Consider the following 23,895-nt stretch of genomic DNA (forward strand, 5'->3'; position numbering starts at 1 on the left):
ATTTTGACTCTTTCCTGTTTCTCAGGCACTACCAGATATCACGGTAGATTTTATCCAAGGCTCTGAAGCATTAATTGCAAGCTTGCTTTCGGGTTTATCCAGTCTCTCTCGTCTCTGCGGCGTGTAAGATGACAAATGTGACAAAAAGTGGTGCCGGTCCTGTTGCCTAGCAGCATTCACAGCTTCAGCTGTGCATGGGCAGCTGGGACATTTTACGTTGCATAAAAATTGATAACTTGATCACTCGCTTTTGTTGCCGATTATTGCATTTGTCGTATGTCACCTGTTTTTTGGTTTTGGCATGTGTGATGTATGATGTAGCTGATAACTAACTTGACAGCTGCTCCGGTCTGACAGGGTTCCGTCACCTGCACAATATTACCACCACAGTTGTGCTCCTTGTGATATTTATCAAGTTTACGGTGTTTGCAGGCGTCACATGTGACACAACTCTCTGAAATCAAATGAGTAGTTATGGCCTCTGTTTAGCCATCACTCAGTCAAGTATTCCCATTCAACATGATTAGTAGCATTCGAGTGTTTCCTTCTCTATCATACATCACTCTTGTTGGCAGCCAAGATTCTTTTGTCGCCGCGAGGTTGTAGTAGTGGGCTCAGAGGGGAATGTGCAAATAACTAAAGCCTCCGGAACACCCTGGTCTTTAGTCCAGAGACCTTTGGGCACCAGATGGTGACCTTCTCTTCAGTGATCATTCATGGTGTGTCCAGAGATTCCTTTACTCAAGAAGTCATGTGGAGAACAGGCCCAAGTGACCATCTGCCTCTGTTGTCCGAAATAATGGGCTACACCCACTTCAAGTGTGCTGAGCGTGGCTGGACTTGGACTAGAGATGAATGGGGATGGCAAACTTAGTAAACTTAGTAATTGCTGGCATTTGGAATATTTCAAACAGGAAATCCCTCATCAGTACAGCAATCATAAAAAATATTCCAGTAATAGTTTGACTGATGACTGTCAACAACAACAAAAAATATCTATATGTATTTTAAAACATGTATTATGATAATGCTCCTATTTGCATCATAACTTTGCATTTCAACTTTTCACTTGTTTCATCCGTTGAATTTCTTCAAACTTTTCAGGATAAATGTTTACACAACAAAACATCACATCTTGGTTTAGCAACTCCCAACAATTTCACCAAATTTCCATAGAACTGTCCAGGAAGGCTTTGTACGGCGGTGACCAACTGCACGGTTTGCAGAGTGCCGTACATATTTAAGAGGATCTAATTAAGGAGGTGAGCGAGAGGGTGTAAACCTTCGGGACCCGTTTAATACTTACTAACTTGGCATTAAATATTGCACGTTTAAACTTTGTGAATCCAGTAAGTTAATGTAACTGAATATGTTTCATTATTAAAAATGAAATGGCTCCACAATAAATTTAATATTTGATTTCTTTCGTACTTGAACATGACTAAGAATCATCTACCCCTGAGACAGAGACATATCCCGGTAAGTCAACATGAAGCAAAAAAGGAGAGTAAATATTCAAATAGGTGTGTGCACATGCCAGTGTCCGATTTAGGCTTTGAATGTGAAAGGTACCAAGTGGAAAGAGCAAAGTTGAGGAAAGAGCTGGGGGTGGGGGGCAAAAAGCTGATTTGCAGGTGAAATAGATGGCACACTCTGCTTTGTGGTCATTGTCCTGCTTTCTGGCCAGATGGTCTTTGGATTCTCCACAGCTGAAAACCCAACCATGGTGGAGTGTGCTCGTAATGGGTCTTAACCGTTGCAGGGGGCTAATTTGATTCAAATGATTCTTCTAACGTTTCTGAATAAAATGTATTTTATTATCAACTTTTTATATTGCAAATACTATAAATGTCCTTTCGATTACTGTACTGCCAAGATTTCTTTTTCTGTATCGTACTATTTGTTTTTGCCATTAAATCAGCAAAAGGATGAATCATCACAATGAACCAATTTTAACCTTGATGCCTCCGGGATCGTTTTTGAACATACCTACGTTTCCATGGTTTTCCTAGCAATGTTTTGAACAGATGGTGCCGTAAAAAAAACAAAAAAACAAGTGCATTGCTGTGAAGCTTTTCTGTGAAATGTAAACCTGAAATGAGGCTGATGAAGGTCAACTTAGAATAATGAGTCAACATATTGACTCTACGTTGAATGTGTGCTATTACAAAAACCTGGAAAAGAAAAATGCACGCTCAAGACTGTTATACTGCACCTCCGAGGACACACACGATCAAACAGGCCTGTGGTGTCATAATTGGTGGAAACCCGTAAAACGGAAGAGAGTGATGAACATCACCTTGATCCTCAGAAAGCCAAGAGGATGATTTGTCTACACTAGCTACTGAGTAAGCACAATCTGCCACAGGAGCTGTTGATCCAGCGCGACATGAATGAGTCCTCGATTCATCTCTGGTTCTCACAATCTTTCCGCCACAGGAAGATGTAAAGGACGGTGGAAGCAAATATTGCCTGGACCAGACCTCTCTGACGGACCTTACACTCCTCAAAGAACCAACTATTTAACCTTGACCCCAACCATTTATCCCTTTTCACCACCCTCTGAATCATTCAGTCTCACTTTGGCACATTTTAAGCACCCTTTTTTTTCTACAGGTGGAAAATAAACATGTTTTATAAGAATCTGTATAGTTTCTCCCTGCCCTCGCGCAAAGGAAAACAGCATCAAATGATTGATATTGGGGACATTCGGGTTCACTTCTTTACATCTTAATACAGGTATAGCGGCTTGTCACTGGTGAAGTGCACTTGGCTGATACTTTTTGTACCCTTGAAAAGGGTGTGTACTGCATTTGTACCCTCAAGTTATGTACGTATTCAGGATACAATGGAACATTTAGGGACAACTTTATATTGTAACTGTGTAATTGACATCAAGCAACTACGGAAATGTTACAATTAGGTACTGTGGGTTCCACAAATTGACCTTGTGGGACAGAACGTACGAGGGAAAGGTTGTTCACTAATATTCTAACCGAGTGCATATTTTGTGAGATAAAGGACAACGTTATGTTGGAAACAAAGTCCTTTGTGTTTTACATTTTGGCTAAAAAGAGTATTTTCAATAGATAGTATAAATACTATTAGTTGATGGAAATTTCGACATAACTTGTGTTTTATTTAGTGTGGTCGTTCATCAACAATCAAATCAAATTAAAGCATTCTTCAAACAACCAACTGCTGACAGTTATTCATTTTTGTTCTTAATAGTTTAAAACTTACAACTTCAGCAAACATTTACAACCTCACATGCTTTACATCTCAGTAGGCAACAGAATACTACAAGTATAGTATTTTCTTCGAGTTAAAATGTTAAAGCAAACTATGTCAAAGAACGAACAAACTAGAACAATGTTTCCATACCAGACGAAGAATGTTCACATTAAAAAAATAAGAACATAAATAAAATAAATTATAGAAAACACAAGATAAATTTAAAACAACAAGAAAATACAGTTATAACATCAACATTGAATGAATCAGATATAGATTGGGGACTTGGTCAGTGGAAACGGTGACACCATCGTAGCTTTTCACCACAAGTGTGATCTCATCTCATTGCTTTGAACATATCTGCTTCAGTGTAACTTGCGAAAGGTTTGGTGCGTTTGCCTTCTGTAGACCTTTTCCTCTGAACCAAAAAGCCTGCAAGGAAATAAACGGACGGGTTATTTCACAGCAAACGTTTTTTTTTTTCGATGTTTGATGACTACGCATTCAGACTTCAAAGGCGACTTGTGTCCGTTGGCAACCCGCTGTCGATGCAACAAATCTGGGCAACGTTTTCTACCTGTGATTTGGGCAATTTCTTTGGCCTTGGGGGGCATCCTTTTCCTCCGAACAGGCGTCACTTCGGCGGCACACTGGTTGGAGAAGCCCGGACAGTTCTCCTGGTCGCTCCTGTCCTCTTCAGTCTCAGCGGGCCCGTCCTCGTCCTCAGCTGCCAAGACGGGAGAAGAGTACTTCTGCTGGGAAGACTCGCGGTAAAGAGCGAGGGTGCAGTCTGCGGGGCTTTTCTCCCACTCAAACCTGCCTGGCAAAGGAGTCTCGGTCTTAAAGTTAAAGTTCCAGCGGCGGAAGTCTTCCTGAGATATTTCAAGGAACTTGAGTTTCATTTCTCGGTGGAGCTGTTCGTGATCCACCGGGCCAAACAGACACCTGCGCGCGCTGCCGTTCATGTTTCCAATGTTGTTGTTAAGTTTAGCACGTCCAGAATTCAGTAGTAATCTTCCTTTGGTCTTCGGCCATGTATTCCTGGACTGCACTGGAGGAGGTTGAGTAGTTAACTGCAGGATGTTGCACAAAGAGCCCTCTTTTACACGGAAAACAAAGTCGCAGATTGGCTGCAGAGCATAGATCAAAGAGCCAATAGGCGGGCTTTGCATAATTAATGACGCTAAATATAACAAAAAAGCACAATTTTTTTTATTTACAAACAACATTTTACAAATATCCTCCCAGATTGATGCATTTCCTATTAAAATCCTTATTTTACTCTATCAAATTAATTATCATGAACAAAAGCAATGAGCGTGGTGTCGGCCTCACAGTGCAGAGGTGCAAGAGTTGATGCCAGGCCCCGCCCTTCATCTGCGGCGTTTGCATGTTCTCCCCGTGCCTGTGTGGGTTTTCTCCAGATGTAATTTTGAGCACAAATAGGTCTGTGTCTAAGTGTACCCTGTGATTGGCTGGCAGCCAGTTTGGGTGTACCCTCCTACTGCCCAAAGACAACTGGGATGGACTCCAGCAGAGAAGCAATGGCTTGCGTTGATGGCTCGCTTACCACTGGTCTACACAGTCAACATAAATTGACAGGGTGTCATCATAGCAAACCCATAAGCCATGAGGCAGCAATTCCTAGAAAAGTCAGTATTTTATGTTGTGCTTTCTTTCAAACCTTTGGTGCAGTCTTTTTTCAGGCATACAGTACATGTTTTTTAATTCACAAAAATAATTCATTCATTGTGTTGCCAATGTGTGGTGGTTCATCTGCCGGTCTTCAATGTGGCACTATGTGTGTTCAACTCACACTTAGTTGTAGTGCAAATACTAGTTTGAATGGTGGTCTCTATATGTTTCCTGTAATTGACTGCCAATAAATCCAGTGTATGATTCACCCAATGTCAGTTGGGATATGCGAGGGCCTGAATTGGATAAGAGGAAGAGAAAATGTAGGGGTTGATAGTGTATAAACTTTGTTTGGAAAAATCAGCTTGCCAATCTTCCTGCTTGGAATGTCCCTCGTCCCATGGTGATGCTCGGCCTTTTTTTGTAATACTGTGAGGGTTGCAGAAAAGACTTCAACACAAATTCATTTTGATGCTCTTTGAGTTGACATGTGTTGTGAAATAATGCATGAAGGCACTTAGAACTTGTAATGCACTGTGTAAATATGAGAGAAATATTTTGCTGCTCAAATGTAGCCAATTTCTGCAAAGCACAGGTGCTAAACACCCCGGATGGTTAACAACCATGAGCATACTGTGAAAAAACAACTCAAGTAATTAACAGTGAATATCATAAATAAAACATCTACGAGCTGCATAATAAAGAGCAGACTGGCCAAGTTAGTCAGCACATCTAAATAACCAATAAAGGGTATGCTTTTCACTTTCTAAACACAAAAATGGAGCCAGCCAAACCACAAATAGGCAATAACTGAAGATGGCTGCAATAGACAGTGGGTGAAAGCTTCTGTTAGGAGGCAACATCATGAAAATGTTGATATATCCTCGGTCTCTAGTCTTAATTTTCATTGGCTGAGCAATATGCAAATGAATGGTGGTGTTGGTTTTGTCGCTGTGATGGATCCATGCCACTTCCTGGTGGCCAAAGTGTCTCACTCAAGTAAACTTCTACGCCTTCTCAGGTCTGTTTAACAAGGAAAGGATCGTTCAGTGATGTTGGGCAGACGAGACAATTTTCTTGTAAGTACATATAACATCTACTATCTTGTTATCAGAACAATATTTTCACATAAAGTACCATGTAGACTATTTCATGTAATCATGGGCTGATATTAGATTATACCATGAGCAAAAATATTGTGTGATCAAGATATTAAAATTACAGCTCTAAAATGACCTTTTTGAAATATTTGGGTAAATAAACACAGTCCCCCCCCTGAGGTTAAACACAATCTAATTTGCTGTAGAAGAATGGTGAGCGCCGTGTATTTTGTTTATCTCAATTTAGTATGATGCAATTCTGTTCTACAAATTATAGCACAAACAGCTTCTAATCCACTTATGTTGACGAGGGTCTCGGGTGTGCCGGAGCCTATCCCAGCTGTCTTTGGGTCGTAGGCGGTGTACACCCCGAACTGGTTGCCAGCCAATTGTAGAGAACCACACAATAATCAAGTATTATGAAATGACTACCCTTATACGAAGAGCAGAATATTTGAGAAAGCTTGTGTATTGAGGATTAGATTGTGCCAGTGTTCAGAATGTTGTGGCTGGTCAGTGATTAATCCAGTTCGATTGAGTAACTTGAAATGTTGGAGAAGTAGTCTTCCACCAACAGATGTTGTTATTGTTGAGGGAAAAAAACGTGTATTTGTGTGTATCATGTGGCTGGTTGTCTCGTCCCCAGTGATTGCATGCAAATCGGATCTTTTGCATTTCCAATGGTTTTTATCCTGTCTGAGTCAAACCTGTAGTCAAATATCAGCTCCCACCACAGCCTGCTTCCGTACATTAAAACAAACATCTGAACACAAATTGACTTTCACTCTTTATGTAATGACAAGCTCATTCAGACTCATTGATTAATTCATGATCCTCAGAGTATTATAACCATTGTAGACATATTTACAAATGTAAATAAGACTCAACTAAATATATCATCTGATATTAATTTCAATCTAGTGAATCAATCACAACTACTGCAACAGTGACAGTTAATTTGAAACAAGACATCACTTCCTAAAATGACTGAACAAAGCCCTCTTTGGGAATTGTTCAGAAGGATTTGATTTCGACGTTGTTGGCATCCAAGAGTGAGCTGTGGTGCTTTGTGAATTTCAAGTTCAAACATATGCTAAGCACTGCTTTGCATATGAAGCATGGATGGAAATTCTGCCAGTTTTGCATTGACCACAAATGCCTCGAAGAACCTTTTGTTTTGTAAAAAGTGTGATGAATGACTCATAATTGGTTTAAAGGGAAGCGCTGATTATATTGCCGTGTTTGCTTGTTTGTAGGGGCTACAGCCACAGACAAAATGCCTGCAATGTGGGAACATGCTGGAATGGTCAGAGGAGCAATGGTATGTCAAGCTATCGAGTTATCTTTCTTTCTTTCCATCCATCCATCCATCCATCTGTCCATCTATCCACCCATCCATCCATGAGCTTGATTTTTTTTCTTTATACTTTGACAAAAACAATGACCCTTTCCTCCCCCGCCCTTCATCTGTCTCACAATTGAGAGGTTCTGGGTTTAAATATCATGATTAGAACAAGCAGTAATGAAAAGTGATGGATGGATATTACCAATTAAAGAAATAATTAAAAACCATGCCATAATGTATGTCCTTCAAATAAATATTTGTTAAATACTGCTAACTTAAAAGAAATGATCAAAAAGGGTTAAGGTTAGGTTTGAGTTATGGCTAAATCACATACCACAGCATTTCAATCGGGTTCAGTAAGTCTGGGGAGAAGCTCTGCATGCACATTTCATCAGTAAGAATGTCATGATGTCTACATTTTCTCTTACAAGCTATATCTCAAGAAAGCTACTCAAAGAATTGTCTGCATCATATTGTGACAACTATGAACAATAAAGTCATAGCAAAGTCCAACAAGAAAAAACATGCTGTGAAATGTAATATTAACTTCTGTTAGTTACAATTCACGTTACAGAGATAATACTCTTAATGGTCAAGTTAGCCAAAGAAGTTTGGCCTTTGTGAGGCTCTCATTACTGAATACAGGTAACCTGGCATAAAATGCACACTCTTAACTGTGTTTTCAATGAACAAATACTAGAAGTTGTCGGTAACAGAGGCAACACAAGATGGCTGCCTTCTGGCTTCAGCCACGAGAGGTGACTGGCAGTCTAGGTTGTGATATACTATGTCCACGATGCCAGCTGACTTTGGGCGAGAGGCAGGGTACACCTTGAACTGATCCCCAGCCAATCGCAAAGCACATACAGACTAACGATTATCATTTGCACTCACATTCACACCTACAGACAATTTGTTTTCCTTGAACCTTCCATACATGTTTTTCAAATGGGGGGGGGGGGGTCGGAGTACCCACACAGGCACGTGGAAACCATGCAAACTCCACACGGGGAGTCCGGAACCCAGATTTGAACCCACAACCTCAGAACTATGTGGCGGATGTGCTAACCATGCAGTCATCCACTCTGCCACTCTGTTAAAATGTGTATTCTGTATTATTTGGCTGTTTAAAATTTGCAATTTCAGGACAGAATCTGAGTTAAAAACATTGTCTTTTCATATTCAGTGTGCTCCAGGGTTGTTCATGCTGCTCTACAGAGGATGAGACACTACAAAATGTAAGTGACCAGAAGAGCGGCAGAATCAAGAATTACTGGCCAGCGGAAAGAGTGGGTGACATTGACTTCATTGGAACCTCCAAGACAAAAGGAAAGGTAGACAACATAACACGCTTAGGGAATGAGTACAGTGCCTTATCCTCTTCACTTTTCTTCTAGTTTATGAGGGTGCAAGTAAATACCGACCCAGCGGTCATCTTCCAGATGCTGACAGAGGAGTGGGGACTAGCTCCTCCACACCTGGTAGTTGCTTTAGTGGGAGGAGATGAGTTGGCTCAGATGAAGCCTTGGCTCAGGGACACCCTCAGAAAAGGTCTTGTGAAAGCTGCACAAAGCACAGGTTGGTATGAGACACAGAGCCAAACAAACGTTCAGCCTGTGGAGTGCATCTAAGTAATGAGTGACTTCATCACAGTTAATCTAGAAATAACTGAGTTGCAAACTCCTCTCCAATCGACAGTATAAAGAACACATGCTCATCTAATGAAATCCAGTATCATTAATCCTGGCCCCAAACAAATTTGGCCATAACAATGTACAAACCGCTTCAAAAGTCTTGGAACGCCAAGGTCAAGTGGCTTTGTTTTTGTTGTGTACGAAGACATTCGGGTTTCCGATCAAAAGATGAATACCACACAAATGTCCAGTATTCCATCTTTTATTTAATGGCATTTACATCTAGCTGTGTTAATGAACAGATGTTAATGTTAATGACAGAGCACCTTTTGTCTGAAATCACCCACTTTTCAAGTAAGCAAAGCTTTGGAATTGAGATCATTTAATTAACTGAAAGAGAATATTTTGTATTTGTTGGCATAACCATTATTTGCGATAACTGCATCAAGCTTGTGATCCACTGACTTCACCAGACTTTTGCATTCGTCATTTTAAATGCTTTCCCAGGCCTTTAATGCAGCCTATTTCAGTTTTTGTTTGGTTTGTCTCTGGGGGTTTCCCCCTTCACTCTCGCTTCAGGAGGTAAAATGCAGGCTCTATTGGGTTAGGTCCAGTGGTTGACTTGTACAGTCTAACACCTTCCACTTTCCCCCTGATTAGGTCATCTGTTGTGTTCACAATGTCCTTTGGGTCATTACATTGTTTTATGATGAAGCTTCTGTCCATTAGTTTGGATGCATTTTTAGGTAACTTGCCAGACAAAATGATTTTGTAGGCTTCAAAATTCACTACCCTGTGACCATTATGAGTGTTATCATCAATAAAGACTTTGCAAGAAGAAATATACATGCCATAGCACAAGATGCAAAAACCTCATCCGTAAAAAGTATTGGAAGGCCAGATTCGATTTTGCAAACGAGTACAGAGATGAGCCACAGAAGTTTTGGAACAACGTTTTATGGACTGATGAGATCAAGATTAACCTCTACCAAAATGAGGGAAAGTATGGTGAAATAATCTGGAATGGATCTGGGAACACAGAACCTCATCTGTAAAGCATGGTGGAAGTAATGTCATGGCTTGATGGCTTGGCCTGGCATGGGTGCTTCTGGAATGGGCTCACTATACATATAGTACATACACACACATAATTCAATATTTTGTCACATAATTCAATTTTGTCAGTAATTATTATACACAAAATGCATGATAAACAGAAATCAACAGAGCTAAATTGGACACTCATGCAACACCCTCTCTATGCTCCAGGGGCATGGATTTTGACGAATGGCCTTCGATTTGGCATCACCAAACACTTGGGTCAGGCTGTACAAGATCACTCCTTGGCTAGCACGTCAACAAAAGTTCGTGTCGTGGCCATTGGCATCGCACCCTGGAACATGATCCACAACCGAGAGGCACTACTCACCGCCAAGGTGTCTAAGTGCACACAACAAACATGCAACTGAGAAGAAAAAAAACAGGACTAACTTCCCTGAGTAAATACTGGCATCCAAACATGATGGGGTTTTTTTCTTAAGGCATTTGTATTTATCTCTTTAAGTTAGGTGTACCAGCAGTATACAAGCCCCAGGACTTGCCACATGGGTCCGTTTATTCCCTGGACAACCACCACTCTCATTTTGTGCTGGTGGAGGAAGATCCAAACAAACCTGGGGCCACAAGTGAAATGAGAGTGAAGCTGCTCAAACACATTTCTCTTCAGCGCACAGGCTATGGAGGTAAATACATCTGTGAAAAAACCATGGCGAAACAAATACGCAAAAACAATATCTTATTTGAACTGGTAAAAGCACTGCAGACTCACAAGAACATTGAATCTGATCAGGTGTGACTTTGTTTTAAAGGTGCAGGAAGTTTTGAGATCCCTGTTCTATGTCTATTGGTCCATGGTGAACCTCATATCCTAAAGGTTGGTCTAATTGGTTCTTAGTTGTTGGTTTTGTTGTTTTTGGTTCTTCAAAAATATGATTTCTGGTCTCTTTTGCACAATCGAGCTCTTTCACGTAAATTTTAGCTGTGTGTTCAATGCACTACATGTTTGCACTGTGGTTGAGAGAGGAAAGTAATTTTATCTGTGCTGTATGTTCCACATAGAGCATATTTGACATTAAAAGCTGACCTGACTTGACTTTATTCGTTATTCTCTGACTCATATTGCTGTATTGCTTTCTGTTCTACATATGTGATGTGTTTTGACAGAAACTGCCGACAAGTTATTTTCAGACATATATTAAACAATTGGACCAAGGCTATAAATTGAATTTGAATTGAATTTGACTTTTATTTGGTCTCCCGTAAGAGAAACTTGTCTCAGAGGACAAGGCCCTCCGTGCTGCTACATGTATTGGGCAATATATACCACATACCACATACAAATTACCCCCGAATATTGTGCATGGTTTTTCGAGATGGGCTAAACTAACAGTGTGTGAGCTTGATGTGCATCAACAATTTGTCCTTTCCTGCAGCGGATGTGTAAAGGCATTGGCAGTTCGACACCGTGGCTTATTCTAGCAGGTTCAGGAGGAGTGGCAGACATCCTCGTCACACTCATGAACCGGGGCTGCTGGGACACAGACAACGTTCAGGAGCTGCTGCTGGACACCTTTCCAAACGCTTACCACAGCACGGACATAAGAAACTGGGTCAAGCTGGTGAGGGTGATGTGTTGCGCGTGGAGGCGGGCATACAGCTATGAATGTCAAGAGGCTTGAACATTGCCTGCAAAATAGGACAGGCGGGAAAGAGAGCAGCTAAAATGGGAGTCCCTACATCCATATTTGTACGTGATGGCCCAATTATGAATTACAAGAAAAACAAAAAATATATATTTTTGGGAAAGGATCATGAAACAACCAGAAATTATGTGCTCAAGTATTACAAAACACTGAATGTAATTTGTGTCTGTCATCCACAAATCAGATCCAGAAAATACTACATCATGGTCATCTGCTCACTGTCCATGACCCTGAACAAGAGAGCTCTGAGTTGGACACAGTCATCCTCAAAGCTCTTGTCAAAGGTAAAGCACTTTTTATGAGAAATCCTATTTGAAATATTGGCCAGTCACACCACTGACATTGTGTGTGTGTGTGTGTGGGGGGGGGGGGGGGGTTGTGCGTATGTACGTGTCTGTGTGTAAGCTTGTAAGAGCCAAAGTCAGGAAGCCCAAGACTTTCTTGATGAACTGAAGCTGGCTGTGGCTTGGAACCGAGTCGACATTGCAAAGAGTGACATCTTCAATGGAGATGTGGAGTGGAAGGTGAAAGACACACAGTGATTTTACACAGCCCAATTATCTGTAATTCACAGACCTGCAGAGTATTTAACAAATGGGTATACTGTATTTGCATTTTAGTTTAAGAGAGCGCAGAACCAATCGGTGATAGTAGGCGACTGATAGGTCTTAAATTAGTTCAGAGTCAATCTATAAAAGTGTTGTACTTGGCTGCCTTAAACCTGCCAGTTTATTGTTTGCTATTATTTATCACCGATCATGAATAGGGGGTAGAAATGAATGACCCGAATTTGTCGATTACATTTAGATCGCTGCTCCTCTAACATTGTCTGTGCAGGCATGTGACCTTGAAGAGGTGATGATGGATGCACTTATCAATGACAAACCAGACTTTGTACGTCTATTTGTCGACAACGGTGTTAACCTGGGCGAGTTCCTCACCTACGGACGTCTACAGGAGCTTTACCGGTCCGTGTCGGAGAAGAGTCTCCTGCATAACCTACTTCTCAAAAAATATGAGGAGAAGCAGCGTCTGCTTGGTACTGGAAGGACACCTGGGCCTCCCGGGCAGCACATGTCTGAGCAAGGGGAACGGAAACCCCGTTTCACACTTTATGAGGTTGCCAAAGTGCTCAAAGACTTTCTTCATGACTCTTGCAAAGGTTTTTACCAAAGGATTCCTACAGTGAGTGATATACCGGTTCTTTATGTTGAAGATAAGCAAAAATGAGACAATGCACAAAAAACATTAAGGCAAGTTTACAGTATAGTGCATTCCATACACAAGGTAACATAATGTGCTTCACATAATTAAAACTACACAAGACATTAAATAAATAATAAACATAAATAAGAAAAGTAGCTTACTAAAATTACTAACAGGACGTACAGTGCAACCACATAGCGTTCTTATTTTGAAATGCTGGCGTGGCGTGATCTTCCAAAGTGTAAGTCTCATTGGTTTGGGAATTTTGTTCATCTGGGTCGTGACATTCATCTGGCACATCGAACATTTCAAGGGCAGAAATGTGTATTAACATTATGCCTGCTGGAACCGCGTGTACTTTTTGAGGCAGGTAGTCAAACGTGACTGGTGGATAGTTGCTCTGGCAGACAAATTCTGAGCTCCATGCACATGTGGTGAATGTCATTGTATTTCATTCAAATATAACAACAGCGTGCATTCAAGTCAACTCAGTTAATTATTGTAGAGATCAATAAATTGAATTTATTTTTATTATTATTATTATTATTAGCCATTCATCATGGCTTGTGGCCAAATATTAACCTTTCAGCCCACACTGAATTCAATTTGCCAAAATAGTGAAAACAAAATGTGATTGAATGGTATGCTATTGCTATATTGACTACAAGTGGGTTGTGTTTGCACCCCAGGAAAAGCCTGCAAAGGGGCAGAAGAACCTGGCAGAATTGGAAGAGCGTTGCCAACATCCTTGGAGGGATCTTTTCCTCTGGGCCGTCCTTCAGAATCGACAGCAGATGGCTAACTACTTTTGGGCCATGGTGTGCCTTGTCATTTAATCTCCATCACAACGCAGTATGGTTCATTCTGCAAGGATATGCCTGCCGATGAGAAAAGAAAGAACAAAAATGACGATTCAAATTGAGATGATAATTAGATAGAGCAAAGGTGTCAAACTCATTTTTGTCGCGGGCCACATTGTAGTTACGGTTTCCCTTGGAGGGCCGTTATGAATTTTGGGAAACCATATAAATCTTTAATACCCTCCACATATTACATACACAGCACACAACAAATTGATGGATAACTAGTTTTAAAATCAGAAGTCAAGAACAATGACTGTTATTGTGGATTACATATGACAATTTGAAATTGTGGTTCAGACTTGAGCAAGCATCGTCGAACTTGACATGCTTGATTTACTTTCTCAGGCCACATAAAATGATGTGGCGGGCCAGATCTAGCCCCCAGGCCTTGACTTTGACACATGTGATATAGAGGAAGTTTTCTGGCATGTATAAAGTGTTTGATATGGGCTAGCAGTGTGCAGCTACTCATACCGTAAGTCCCACTTTTACTAAATGGGGCCGGTGACAAATCTCCATCTTCATAACTGGGATGAATGTAAGAGCTTTTATACTTTTGGCAGCAATAAAAGGCCATGCTTCAGAGTGGATGTTGTTAATGAGAAACATTGCCAGACACGGGAGTTTAGATTTATGAATAGTTTAAATGACATCAATCAGCGATAGAACGACTTTGTTTTCTGCATTTCTTTTTTTTAAGGAAGCTTTGATTTTGTTATTGCCCTTCCCTGGACTGAGCCAACCAATTACTGCAATCCTTCAAGTCGACACCCCCTTGTGCGCCTTCCCTGCATTTATTTCATACATTACCTGAAGTTATGTAAATTTCATTCAGAGTGTGCACATTTCGCCACCACTAATGGTCATATCATCAACATACTAGCACAATTCTGAGTGTTTGAAGTATCTCTCATGTTGCAAGCATTGAAATATTGTAATTATCTTTGCAGCATGCAAATACTGCATCTCATCTATGTGCACATAATGTCTGACAGCATCTCACAATTTTCCAATCTACATGCATACATGCATATAATGTGATACACAGTATACCAGTAATTTAATGTACACTGGAAAGAAAAAAAAACTATTTTCCCTTTGGGAACAACTAAATCTTCTTGGAATGTTCAAGGAAAATAAAACTTACTGTAGAACTCACAGTGCTATTCCTATTATAGGTAAGAGAGATCAAGTTCTGCCTCGATGCTATTTCATTACATTTCATTCCATTTTTCATGCACCTGTTACAGCAAAATGTGAAAATGGGCTGTGGGTCAGTGTCCTCCTCCAAGTTTAGGCTAAATCATCCCATTGGAGCACTTTCATGATTCTGCTAAACTCCTGAAAAAAAGAATCTCTGTGGGGGAGTTCAATGACATTTCCAAACAAACAAGAGAATAGAATGGGCTAATAGAAGATTAATTTGCTATGTTAGAATTTATTTTGGCTCAGTTGTTGCTATAATTATTCTCCTCTCTCACTGGTGCAGGCTTGATAAAGAATCAATGTGAATCAATGTCGTTATAACACTTTTAAATAGTTTTTTGAGACGTACTTTTATTCCAACTTTTACTTGTGTAACTGCAGTATCTCAGTCTAAGATTTGGGCTGTGGTCTTTTTAGGTAGCGTTTGTTCCCATTGTGCTTTTATGAGTTGTAGTATGTTACCCGTCTGCTGTGGTATGATAGCTGAGCTGTTCATTGACTAGTTTACAGGGACTTTCTCAGTAATACAAAGTACTTTGGGATGAAAACAAATGTGTAAAATAATAACAGAAAAGAACAAGCAAATCACATGTCAAAAGGAAGAGCACAAAGTGCAATTTGTTTCACTTTGTGAAACAAATTTCACAAAGTGAAACAAAACCAAAAAAAACCACATCGGAGTCCTAGAGATGAAAAATCAAGTGTGATTAAAATGGTTAATGGAGTGCACAATATATCAGTTTATCTACATCATACAGCCTGCCCAAAGAGCTTTACAAAGCCTCACGTAAATTTACAGGATTTGTTGACGAAATCTATTGAACTGTTAACGGTTAAAACGTCCAAAGGTTTGAATTTAAAGTTTGAAATGGTGCACCTGAACCAGAATCCCGTGTCACGTTGTAGTCAAAGGGTACAATCCTGGTGGATGAATGTGCCTTTAAATTCAAGGACAGAGCTACAGGATGGCCAGGTGTTGCCAAGGCCACCCATAGCGAGGGGAAAATTTTGATATCAGTGATATTGCTCCCATTTTCACTTGGATGCAGTATTTCTTAGACCCCTTGATACGCTGCTATGTTTTTATATATTAACTACACATTTAAAGAATAAATGTACAATTGTAATTACAAAAAAAAACAAAAGTAATTGTTTATCACACCATCCACAGTCAGTTTCAGGAAATAAAATAATACCAAATAAATACCAATCTTGCACACACACTCATAATACAAGCAAGAACAAACTAAGTAAAAGGGAACATTTCGAAGTGTGAAGAATTAACAGACTATTGTGTTATTGTGCTTTTAAATATGATTTGAATGAATGAGCCATTGATCGATCGTATGATGCAAAATGACGTCTGCCGTCTGTGACAATTGATCTCTCTGATTGTCTGTTAGCGAGTGAATCAGAAAGTGGCCTTGTCTTGTAAATTAAGATCAGCCATAGGTTGCTTTTCACTTAGATTTGTTCCTGCTTGATTATGAGTGCGACGGACACTGTTCTGGATCCGTGAGAATTTTCTTTCATGAAACTCTGACTGGAGATGCCATGAAACAGAATGACGCAGTCACGGCCACCAAGTTGCCATCACTATCAATCCTTCTTCTTCTTCTTCTTCTTCTTTTGCTCCTTTTTCTTCCTCTCTTAGTTTATTTGCAGATTACAGCTTTTTGGTGCCATGTACTATACAGGGAGTGCAAAGCATCTCCATTTATAGTCAATGCAGTCCACTCAAGCAAGCAAACACAAGACACAGACTGGGCGTGTTTCTGTCAATCGTCAGCAAAATGGATGTCCGTCAGTGACTGACTAAGAGGTCAATCAGTACGTGACCCGGTTAGTGACAATTACACTGATGGATGAAAACTCACTTCCGTCAGTGCTTGGCCTGTCATTTATTGAAGTTTTTCGTCATTCGTCAGCAAAACTTGCATCCGTCAGTAACAGACTGATTCAACTTCTGTTTTTACTGATGGAATGGCCACCTTTTCGAATCAGCATACCAAGATGTATGACATGATTAAAAAGTTTGAATCATACGCATTTCATTCATTTAGGGACCTGAGGCTGTAGCTGCAGCATTGGCAGGGTGTAAGATTCTGAAAGAGATGGCAAGACTGGAATCTGAGGCTGAGTCTGCACGTAGCATGAAGGAAGCCAAGTATGAACAGTTTGCTCTGGGTGGGTATTTCATCTGCTGTCAATGTGACTGTGGGATCAGGAGTGCAAAGCTGAAACGATGCAAAAGACACTGATGTATTTAATTTTTTGACTTCAGAAAATGGACATTGTTCATGTCCTCCCTTGTGTGATAACAGATGTGTTTGGTGAGTGTTACTCCAACAGTGAAGACCGGGCTTATGCATTGTTAGTAAGGAGAACGCAATGTTGGAGCAAATCTACGGTCCTCAACCTGGCAACTGAGGCTGATGCCAAGTCTTTCTTTGCCCACAATGGAGTTCAGGTAACAGAACAATTTAAATTCAGGGTGACTGTTTTTTTCTGTGTAGTTCTTCCCCTGAAATCGAAACAGACTTGATAAGTCTTGGTACTTTTCGTCAATTTGTTTACATGGAGTGAAGTATGAGGTTTAAATCTCAGCTTCAATTTTACTGTGTGCGGTGTCATGTTCCTCCCACATATCAAAAACATCCCTGATCAATTGTCCATACGAGTGAATGGTTGGTTGTCTATTTGTGTTGTGCAATTGCCTGGCGACCAGGGTGTACCCCATCTCTCATCCAAAATCAACTGAGATAGACTCCAGCTCACCCCCTATCCTAATGAGGACAAGTGTACAAAATGGATGAAGGGAAAATTTACAACGCGCTTCACAGAGAAATAATTCGACTGACTCGAGACAACATGAATCTACTAATTATTTGATGGTTTGCCCCCTACATGGTGCCCATGTGAACGGACTTGGTGATGATTCAAGTTTTTATGTTGCATTCGCACAGCAATGAAGTGGTCCACAGACCTTGTGTTAAAATTGTATTATTTTTTTTAAAGAGTTTAAACAACCGGTAGGTTAAATCCATGCACGGAAACCGCAATCTGACTGGAAGGCCGATATTTCTTATAGCTTATACTGCCCCCTTGTGGGCTGATTCAAATGTACCCAATTTAGCAAGTTAAATTGAAAATAACGAAAACAATGTATGTATTCATTTATTTAGCTACTGATTTACTTGTCTATTTACCTATTCATTTATTTTTCAGGCTCTTCTGACAAAGATTTGGTGGGGAGCAATGACTACAGACACAGCCATCTCCAAGCTCGTTGTGTCTTTCTTCTGTCCACCTCTCATTTGGACAAACCTTATCAAGTTCTGGTGAGATTATTTGGAGTGAATACAATTTTGTTCCCCTAAAATGTATGTTTTATGTGTCGTATCGCTGTTAATGTGTAGCGATGAAGAGCTGGATAATCAGACCAGTGAGGAACCCTTTGAGTTGGACACTTTGGACACGGAGAAGGTTTTACTGTTAACGGATGAAGATGGCCCACTGTAAGTTTGTAATGACCCTCATATGCAGGGTTCGTAATGTGTCTCATATGATAAACTAAGATGTTATTGTGCTCATTATTATTTTATAATCATGCACAATTCAGCACAATTCTAACAGTGTAGATAATAATTTGAGTCGTATTGTCTTTGTTACGGCAACATTTTGATATAGCACTTGGATTCGATCACATTAAAAAGGCTAGATGTGCCTAACTTTGTGGCAACGTATAGCACATGAAGGGAAAATACAAACAATATTTACTGCCATAAAAAGTATGTCAAATATTCCTTGATACCAATATACATCTTAATGCCTTTTTTATGACAGTGAATCACTCACACCAGATGGGGCCTAACCTTGCTGATCTGGGGCTAGAGATGGGTTGAAATGTAGTCAGTTTATCACAGGTCACAGATAGACAAACAACCATTCACACCCGCATTCACACCGACGGTACGGGCAATTTAGTTAGTCTTCAATTAACCTCATAGATGCAATCACAGGCATATGTGCAAGCCCCATGGTTTCACTTGGCCTATGCTTATTAAAATCCTAACGGTCCTCTGCACTTTTTAAGGAACTCTTCAGCTGCTGCCGCAGCAGAGCAGAGCTGTGCATCAGTGTGGTGGCATTTCTTACTTCATCGTTGGCGCCGATTCTGGAGTGCTCCCGTCACCGTGTTCCTTGGGAACGTCATCATGTATTTTGCCTTCTTGTTCCTGTTCACCTATGTGCTCCTGCTGGACTTTCTTCCACCACCGCCCCTTGGTCCTGGAGCCCCCGAGATAATGCTTTACTTCTGGGTTTTCACCTTGGTGCTGGAAGAACTTCGACAGGTGACTGACTCTCAGTCTTTTCAATGTAATTGTTTTGGCTGATAACAACAGGAATCACTTTTACAGCAATTCTATCTTTCATCAAGTATCCTCAATAGTTCGACTTCGACAAAATGAAATCACATTTTCAAGACATGACTTGAAAGTGATTTTGATGAGGTGCAGGTGGGCTGATTTCGAAAAGAATCAGTACTGTTAGCCCGATAACATACTCCTGCCTTTGCTCTGTTTTCCTGTTGGAATGTTAGTGTAATAAAAACAAATGTCATGTTGCAGAGCTTCTTTTCAGATGAAGAGATGAACATCTTAAAGAAATTTAAACTCTACGTGGAGGACAACTGGAACAAGTGTGACATGGTTGCTATTTCACTATTTGTGGTTGGAGTGTCATGCAGGTAAATAACACAGAACACATACAGAAACGTAGAAAACAAAAGGTAAAGAACAGTACTGGGGTTTTTTTTTGTGTTTTTTTTGAATGGCAGGATGGTTGATGGCACTTACGAGGCAGGAAGAACTGTTCTAGCAATCGACTTCATGGTTTTCACACTGCGGTTGATCCACATCTTTGCCATTCATAAGCAGCTGGGGCCAAAGATCATCATTGTGGAGAGAATGGTGACCAAAAAGCATTTAACAAACATTTAACCTTGTGACATTTAATATGTCTTTTATCTTTGCACTCATGACAAGGTGAACCTGTACGATCTGCGTGGCATGATTTTGAGGGATATTTCTGTCTTTCTCATTCGTGTTGCTTCATGCTTTGTGAGAATAGTTTTGGGACAGCATTTTGTTGTGCATAAATGCTGTCTTTGATGTTGAGGAAATTAGCAGTCTCACACGAGAGGTTGAATCAAATACTCGACGATTCGGCACGTCGGTTTTCAAGAATTCAAGGAATTTTATAAGCATACAAACACACATTTCCCAGTTATCCCATGAAATATGAGGTCTCATGGTAGTGCAGTCCCAATATTTGTGAAAATAAAAACAGAACAACATAAGATTAAAAACAAAACAAAACGGGTGCATCTTGAGATTTTTGTGCTGGTGCAGTTCTTCACCATTGAAACCACAAAACGAAGGATTTTTTATTCCCGGTAATTGAATTTTTTTATGGCATTGGATCTCGTTAAATTGCAATCAACTTGTGTTGTGAATGATCAACCCCATATTAGATTAAAAATAGAAGACGTGAAGGATTGTCATATCCCAAACAGCGCAATGATTTTCTTTACAGATGAAGGATGTCTTTTTCTTCCTCTTCTTCTTGAGTGTGTGGCTGATTGCATACGGGGTGGCTACCCAGGCTCTTCTCCACCCTAATGACCCCCGGATCGATTGGGTGTTTCGCAGAGCCTTGTACCGCCCCTACCTGCACATTTTCGGCCAGATTCCCTTAGAGGAAATTGATGGTAAAGGACTGTAGAATCAATGGATAATGTTATAGATTTTAAAACATTTTGTGTGTTTTCCATTGAGACAGTCCTTTTGATTCTTTGATGATGCAGCTGCCCGGATGCCTGAAATGAACTGCACCGATGACTCGGAGGAGATTATCAAGGGTCTGCGGCCACCATGTCCTAATGTCTATGCCAACTGGCTCGTGATCCTCCTTCTGGTCATCTACCTTCTTGTGACCAATGTTCTTCTGCTCAACCTGCTCATTGCGATGTTTAGGTCAGGAGCTCACAAACATGATGGAAATCTGTTGATGGCTGTTTGTAAGGTGGTGGCTTCAAGAACAACTCTAGAAAGCAAAACAACCTAAGTTCGTTGTCGCTTGTCCTGTACGCTTTTTCTGTTTTGTGAGCTACAGCTACACATTCCAGGTTGTACAGGGCAACACCGATATTTTCTGGAAGTTCCAACGGTACAACTTGATTGTTGAGTATCACAGCCGCCCGGCACTGGCTCCGCCTTTCATTATCATCAGCCACCTCTCTCAGCTATTCCTCAGCCTGGTCAAGCAGCCTGAGTCCAAGCAGGAGCATCTTGGTGGGAGGATTTAACGCAACGAAGTTGCTAAGATTTAAAATCACACTGAGACTACAAGTCTGCATGTGCTTTCTATAATAGAGCGAGAGCTACCAACAGGGCTTGACCAGAGGCTGATTATCTGGGAGACTGTACAAAAAGAGAACTACCTGGCCAAACTTGAGCGGCAACATTGGGAGAGCAGTGAGGAGCGACTCAAGAGTACATCCTCAAAGTAGGTGTCCCCCCACGAACCCCCACCCCCTCTTGCTGACAAACTATCCCATGGTCATCTATAGCTACGTTTCTACTCTGAGATTTGAGTGATACACCCTGACCTAATTTTTACTACAAGTGTGAATTGAGGGAATGGCGATAGCTACATTAACTGCTTAAGAGTGTGAGTGATTATACCAGAGGACACAGGGCAACCGATCAAAACACAATTGACTTTCAGTGCCTCATTTAACGTTGCTCCCATTTTCTTCGTGACGTTGGACCAATGTTGCTTCTCAGCTTCTAATGGATGGTATTTTGTCTCGCACCACCCTACCGCGACAGTGTAATATACATTACGGTACATATTCTACAGTTCTTGATAAATTTATTAGATCATTGGCAAGGTTTATGCACATGTGACTGAAGTAACAGACTTTGTACTTCCCAAAACCATGCTTTTTGTTTGTTTGTTTGTTTGTTTCTGTCATAGTTATTAAGACAGCCATGTATCAAAGCTTGGGCAGAGATATTTGAATGCTACAATTATTGTTATAGGCGGCCCGGTGATTGAGCGGTTAGCACATCGGCCTCATAGTGCCGAGGTGCAGTGTTCGATCCCCGCTCCGGCCTTCCTGTGTGGAGTTTGCATTGCTCTCCCCGGGCCTGTGTGGGTTTTCTCTGAGTCCTCCGGTTTCCTCCCACATTCCAAAAACATGCATAGCAGGCTCTTGTTCAAGCTCAAATAGTCATTAGCTGGCATTCCTGACTAGAAACGTGCTTTGGTGTTTGAAATTAATTTCCGATTTCTCAGATGAGTGATCTGTCTAAACTCGGTGCAGAAATCAGTCTGAAATTCCTCATTCATGCTCAAAATGGAAAAACATTGTAGGCTCACAAATAATAGAGCCCACCCTAAGACGCTTCATGATACTGAGGGGCCGTAATGGTCTAATAAATTTGTTCAGCACTGTACATTCTTGCCTAAACCATCAATTTGATTTTTAACCCAGCGTTAGAGCACTATTGATGGTACAGATGATAAGATTGGTTAGATTATTTATTTAGTTATCTTTACAACTGTCAAATTTAACTCACCTAACTGTACTGGAAGACAAGCTTTAAATGAGGTTTTAATTTAAGTAGGCAAATGCACCAAATAATAACTCATACGTACAGTGTGTGTGTGTGTGTGTTTAGGTGTGTTTGTGTGTTCATGTAAAATCCTGAATTTCACAACAGATTTGTTTTGTTTGTTTGTTTACTTTCTGCCCAGGGTTCAAAGTTTGCTCAGGATTATCGGTGGGGTAAAGGACCAAGAGAAACGTCTGACTTCCATGGAGGCTCAAGTACTGTATGCCCAAACAACTCAGGGTCGAATTCACTAAAGGATTGCGTGGCACTAACTAGTAAAAATGGAGCAAACAGGAACCATCTAATCCACTGAGCACGCGCAGATGTTTAAATGCTTCACTAACTGTGCTGCCAACCAGACTGTGTCTCGGTATGAATTGCACTCTGACAAACTTTGTTGGCGTGTTTGCACAGGTATATCATGAGCACAACATCCTTCGTGAATAGGACTTTAAGTTGTAGCAAACTTCAAGTGCAAATGAAGGTGCCATCATCAGCCAAAGTTCAGTCTTAGTGAATTCGGTCCTCAGTGTCCTATCCTCCACTTGACATTCTTATCTCATAGACTAGAGGGATCTATCTTGGTAGTAATAGCTGTGTGATTTGTATCTAGGTGAGATACTGTGGTGACGTGTTGTCTTGGATGGCAGAATGCTTTGCTCTGAGCACACTCAAATGTGGGAAAGAGGCTCCAGTTGCACCAAGTGAGTAAAGTGACAATCCAAATTATGCTCTGTAAAACTAATACTACCACTACACACATTTAATGAAGCATTTTATGTGAATTAATGGACTCCAAAATGGCATTGTCTTTGGCAGGCTGCAAGGCCAGCAATGATGCCCAGCAAAGTCGACTGAAGAAAGAAACCAATTAAGCTGAAGGTTAGCGTTACATTGACAAAGAAAATGAAGCAATAGTAGTTACTTGTGATCTTAAGATGGCCAATTATGACCATATGTTTTTGTATTCTTGAAGACGTCAGTAACAATTGATGCTGACTTTATTTGAAGATACTTTTGTTGTAGTATTGTCACGTTCACAATGACCAATGCATTTTCAAGGACTTCTATGCCTTTCTATGAGACTTTCAGTCCCTCTGTTGCAACCAGCTAATGACACTCACACTGCAAGATCTAGCTTAGTCACCACTTCCCTCTGAAAGCATTCTCTGTGAATCCTGGCAATGTCAAGGATTAAAAACTAAAATAATTTATCAGTCACGAC

At 40.6% G+C, this 23,895-nt stretch overlaps 2 protein-coding genes across 2 annotated transcripts; one reads left to right on the plus strand and one right to left on the minus strand.

Annotated features, from left to right (window-relative positions):
• Nucleotides 1–3,114: 3,114 nt before the first annotated feature.
• LOC147207398 (cyclin-dependent kinase inhibitor 1B-like) lies at nt 3,115–4,307 on the minus strand. The gene is made up of 2 exons (XM_086106906.1): nt 3,812–4,307; nt 3,115–3,666 (listed from the first exon to the last, which is right to left on the minus strand). The coding sequence occupies exons 1-2, from the start codon at nt 4,197–4,199 to the stop codon at nt 3,572–3,574; spliced, it is 483 nt and encodes a 160-aa protein (XP_085963032.1). The 5' UTR covers nt 4,200–4,307; the 3' UTR covers nt 3,115–3,571.
• A 1,561-nt stretch (nt 4,308–5,868) lies between these two features.
• Nucleotides 5,869–23,575, plus strand: trpm5 (transient receptor potential cation channel, subfamily M, member 5). The gene is made up of 26 exons (XM_086106611.1): nt 5,869–5,948; nt 7,226–7,290; nt 8,501–8,648; nt 8,712–8,892; nt 10,218–10,384; nt 10,513–10,690; nt 10,817–10,881; nt 11,441–11,626; nt 11,895–11,994; nt 12,116–12,234; nt 12,548–12,895; nt 13,606–13,734; nt 17,049–17,172; nt 17,310–17,455; nt 18,214–18,326; nt 18,405–18,503; nt 19,082–19,340; nt 19,617–19,735; nt 19,826–19,958; nt 20,584–20,758; nt 20,855–21,023; nt 21,163–21,341; nt 21,423–21,555; nt 22,813–22,885; nt 23,284–23,374; nt 23,490–23,575. Exons 1-26 carry the CDS (start codon nt 5,922–5,924, stop codon nt 23,543–23,545), a joined length of 3,582 nt encoding a protein of 1,193 aa, XP_085962737.1. The 5' UTR covers nt 5,869–5,921; the 3' UTR covers nt 23,546–23,575.
• Nucleotides 23,576–23,895: the final 320 nt, after the last annotated feature.

Source organism: Hippocampus guttulatus, chromosome 3 (assembly GCF_054856545.1).
Source record: "Hippocampus guttulatus isolate MCC_2025c chromosome 3, RoL_Hgut_1.0, whole genome shotgun sequence".
NCBI classification, from domain to species: domain Eukaryota; kingdom Metazoa; phylum Chordata; class Actinopteri; order Syngnathiformes; family Syngnathidae; genus Hippocampus; species Hippocampus guttulatus.